Source organism: Trachypithecus francoisi, unplaced genomic scaffold (genome assembly GCF_009764315.1).
Source record: "Trachypithecus francoisi isolate TF-2019V2 unplaced genomic scaffold, Tfra_2.0 Lachesis_group15, whole genome shotgun sequence".
NCBI lineage: Eukaryota > Metazoa > Chordata > Mammalia > Primates > Cercopithecidae > Trachypithecus > Trachypithecus francoisi.
The window spans coordinates 33,792,173-33,795,223 of record NW_022681460.1 but is presented as its reverse complement, the minus strand read 5'-3'; the positions used below and the strand labels follow the sequence as shown (position 1 = coordinate 33,795,223).

The 3,051-nt window shown below is 44.9% G+C and overlaps 1 protein-coding gene across 1 annotated transcript; it reads left to right on the top strand.

Annotated features, from left to right (window-relative positions):
* Positions 1 to 1,337: 1,337 nt before the first annotated feature.
* On the top strand, positions 1,338 to 2,225 carry LOC117097098 (transcription factor BTF3). The gene has a single exon (XM_033234635.1). It carries the CDS (start codon positions 1,456 to 1,458, stop codon positions 1,942 to 1,944), a length of 489 nt encoding a protein of 162 aa, XP_033090526.1. The 5' UTR covers positions 1,338 to 1,455; the 3' UTR covers positions 1,945 to 2,225.
* Positions 2,226 to 3,051: the final 826 nt, after the last annotated feature.

The window sequence follows — 3,051 nt, the reverse complement described above, 5'->3', positions numbered from 1 at the left end:
CTACAAAGCACCCTCTATCTATGAGACTTCATCCATTTGTTTGTTTATTTGTCCACTCAACAAATACATATTTATTCAGGACTTTGAACAGGGCACTGGCTCAGGCATTGGGAATATGGGGGAAAATAAGATATGTCCCTGGGCTGATGAGCTTCAGATCATTACACAACTACTATAGGAGAGAAATTCAGAGGTGCTCATTGATCTTTTGCAAAATTGGATATTCAAAGGTAATTGCTTACAGCAGATTAGTAACTAAATAGAATTAGGTCCTTGGGTCAGCTTCCTCTCCCTCCTAGGTTCCTGTCAGCTGATTCTTCCAGAGCAGAATCTCCCACCTCTTCCTTTCAAAATTGTAGTTTTAGTTTTACTTTGATCCAAGTTTTCTGTTGCAGCCTATTTGAAGTACAATATGATCTGTTGAGCTCGGATCACAAACACATCTGGGAAAATTACTCTTTGAAGAGACAGCAGGAGATAAGAGCACCTAGTTTGTGCGAAAAGATCATTAGCAACGTCTCATTAACAAATATGTCTCTGCCTGTTTAGGGTCAGGTATCTAAAATAAGGTAGACAAAGCAATTAGCAGAAGGGAGGAGGAAAGATCAAACACCGAGGTTGGTCCAGCTGCTACTACTGTTGCTGTCTGATCTCTCAGCAGCAGAAACAAACCCCAGGGCTGGGTAAGATACCCTGCCTGGAGGAGACCAAACAGACACCTGGTGCAAGTTGATTATATCAGATCCCTTCCACCTAGGACAAGAGCTGGGGCAGTAGTTTGTCCTTATTGAGACTGATATGTTCTGGCCTGGGTTTTACCTTCCCTGCCCACCATGCCTGGGCCGGGCCCACCATCTGGTGCTCTCAGAGCATCTGACTTGTTCACATCACTCATACCATTGCTTCAGACCCAGGGACCCACTCTATGGCAGGGGAGTGCAACAAATGCCTATACCTACAGGATCCATTGTACTTTTTAGATGCTGCACAAGCTGGAGACTGCCAGCTTGAGAGTATCCAAAAAACCCCCAAAAGGCCCAGTCATCTTTCCAGATTCACAGTATACTTTAGACACTTTGAACAGATGGGAAGAGTGGGGCCGTTCATCATTATTCCCACTGACTGAGTTAGGGAATTCATGCTTCATACTCCTTAAACTTTAGGCACAATCACCAGAGGCAGTGAGAGCCTGACAAAAACATGGCAACCAGAAGTTCAGATCCTCAGAGGTAAATTTCAGGATTATTCCACCAGGCAAGCAACCTAGACCAGCAAAGCTGCCTTCTGGAAAGATGAATATTAGCCATGGCCTCAGGGCAACATCAAGAATGGTAGCTTGGCTTTAGCTGCCATCTTGTGTCCCCGCGTGTGTGCGCCTAATCTCAGCTGGTCCACCCGAGACCCCCTGAGCACCAACCCTAGTCCCCCGCGCGGCCCCTTATTTGCTCCGACAAGATGAAAGAAACAATCATGAACCAGGAAAAACTCGCCAAACTGCAGGCACAAGTGCGCATTGGTGGGAAAGGAACTGCTCGCAGAAAGAAGAAGGTGGTTCATAGAACAGCCACAGCAGATGATAAAAAACTTCAGTTCTCCTTAAAGAAGTTAGGGGTAAACAATATCTCCGGTATTGAAGAGGTGAATATGTTTACAAACCAAGGAACAGTGATCCACTTTAACAACCCTAAAGTTCAGGCATCTCTGGCAGCGAACACTTTCACCATTACAGGCCATGCTGAGACGAAGCAGCTGACAGAAATGCTACCCAGCATCTTAAATCAGCTTGGCGCAGATAGTCTGACTAGTTTAAGGAGACTGGCCGAAGCTCTGCCCAAACAATCTGTGGATGGAAAAGCACCACTTGCTACTGGAGAGGATGATGATGATGAAGTTCCAGATCTTGTGGAGAATTTTGATGAGGCTTCCAAGAATGAGGCAAACTGAATTGAGTCAACTTCTGAAGATAAAACTTGAAGAAGTTACTGGGAGCTGCTATTTTATATTATGACTGCTTTTTAAGAAATTTTTGTTTATGGATCTGATAAAATCTAGATCTCTAATATTTTTAAGCCCAAGCCCCTTGGACACTGCAGCTCTTTTCAGTTTTTGCTTATACAAAATTCATTCTTTGCAGCTAATTAAGCCGAAGAAGCCTGGGAATCAAGTTTGAAACAAAGGTTAATAAAGTTCTTTGCATAGTAAAAAAAAAAAAAAAAAAAAAAAAAGAATGGTAGCTTGTCCCACCAGACCACAAGCATTCCTCCTGTAAAGTTTTCCTTTTAAGAAACTGGGAGGAAAACTAAGTGAGAGTGGGGTGAGCCACCACCACCTTCTTGCAGAATCAGGGATGGGTCAGCGTGAATCTAACAGGGCACATGAGTGCATTTAGGCAGTGGAAGGAATAGACCGCAGCAGAGGCTATCAGTGCCTCGTCCACGTGCCCTCAATGCTCACTGCTCCTGTGCACATCCACAGCCTCTGCAAACACCTGCTACTAAGTACGTCAGCTGGACTTAGGATAACGCTTGTCCTATGCACAAGGAAGCCAGAGGTGCTGGGAAATTGATGCACCCATGAACAGGCCTCAAGTGTAGCAAATGGTATTATTGGATAAGGGACCTGGAGAACATTAACAGGGAAAGCGGCCTCTCTGACACCTGAAGGACGAGTAGGAGTCAATCAGACAAAGAGCTGGAAGAAGAGTGTGGATAGGAAGACAGGTAAGATGAAGTCATGGCACACACAAGGAAAGGGCAGGAGAGTAGAGTGGGACACAGAGCCACAAGAGGGACAGGCAGATCCCATAAAGGGTCTTGGGATTCTTGTCTCGAATCTCAATTTTATGCTCCAACTTATGTGTTGGGAGACCACTATGCCTGGATTATGAAGAATGGTTTTGAGGGAACAAGACTGGAGACAGGGAGACCAGCATGCCCACTTGGCATTTGGAGATATATGTCTGATGTGCAGGGGATATCACGTGACCAGTGACACAGTAATTAAACCCACTGTAGAAGGAATGAGATATTCCAAAGGGACGCTAAAAAATAG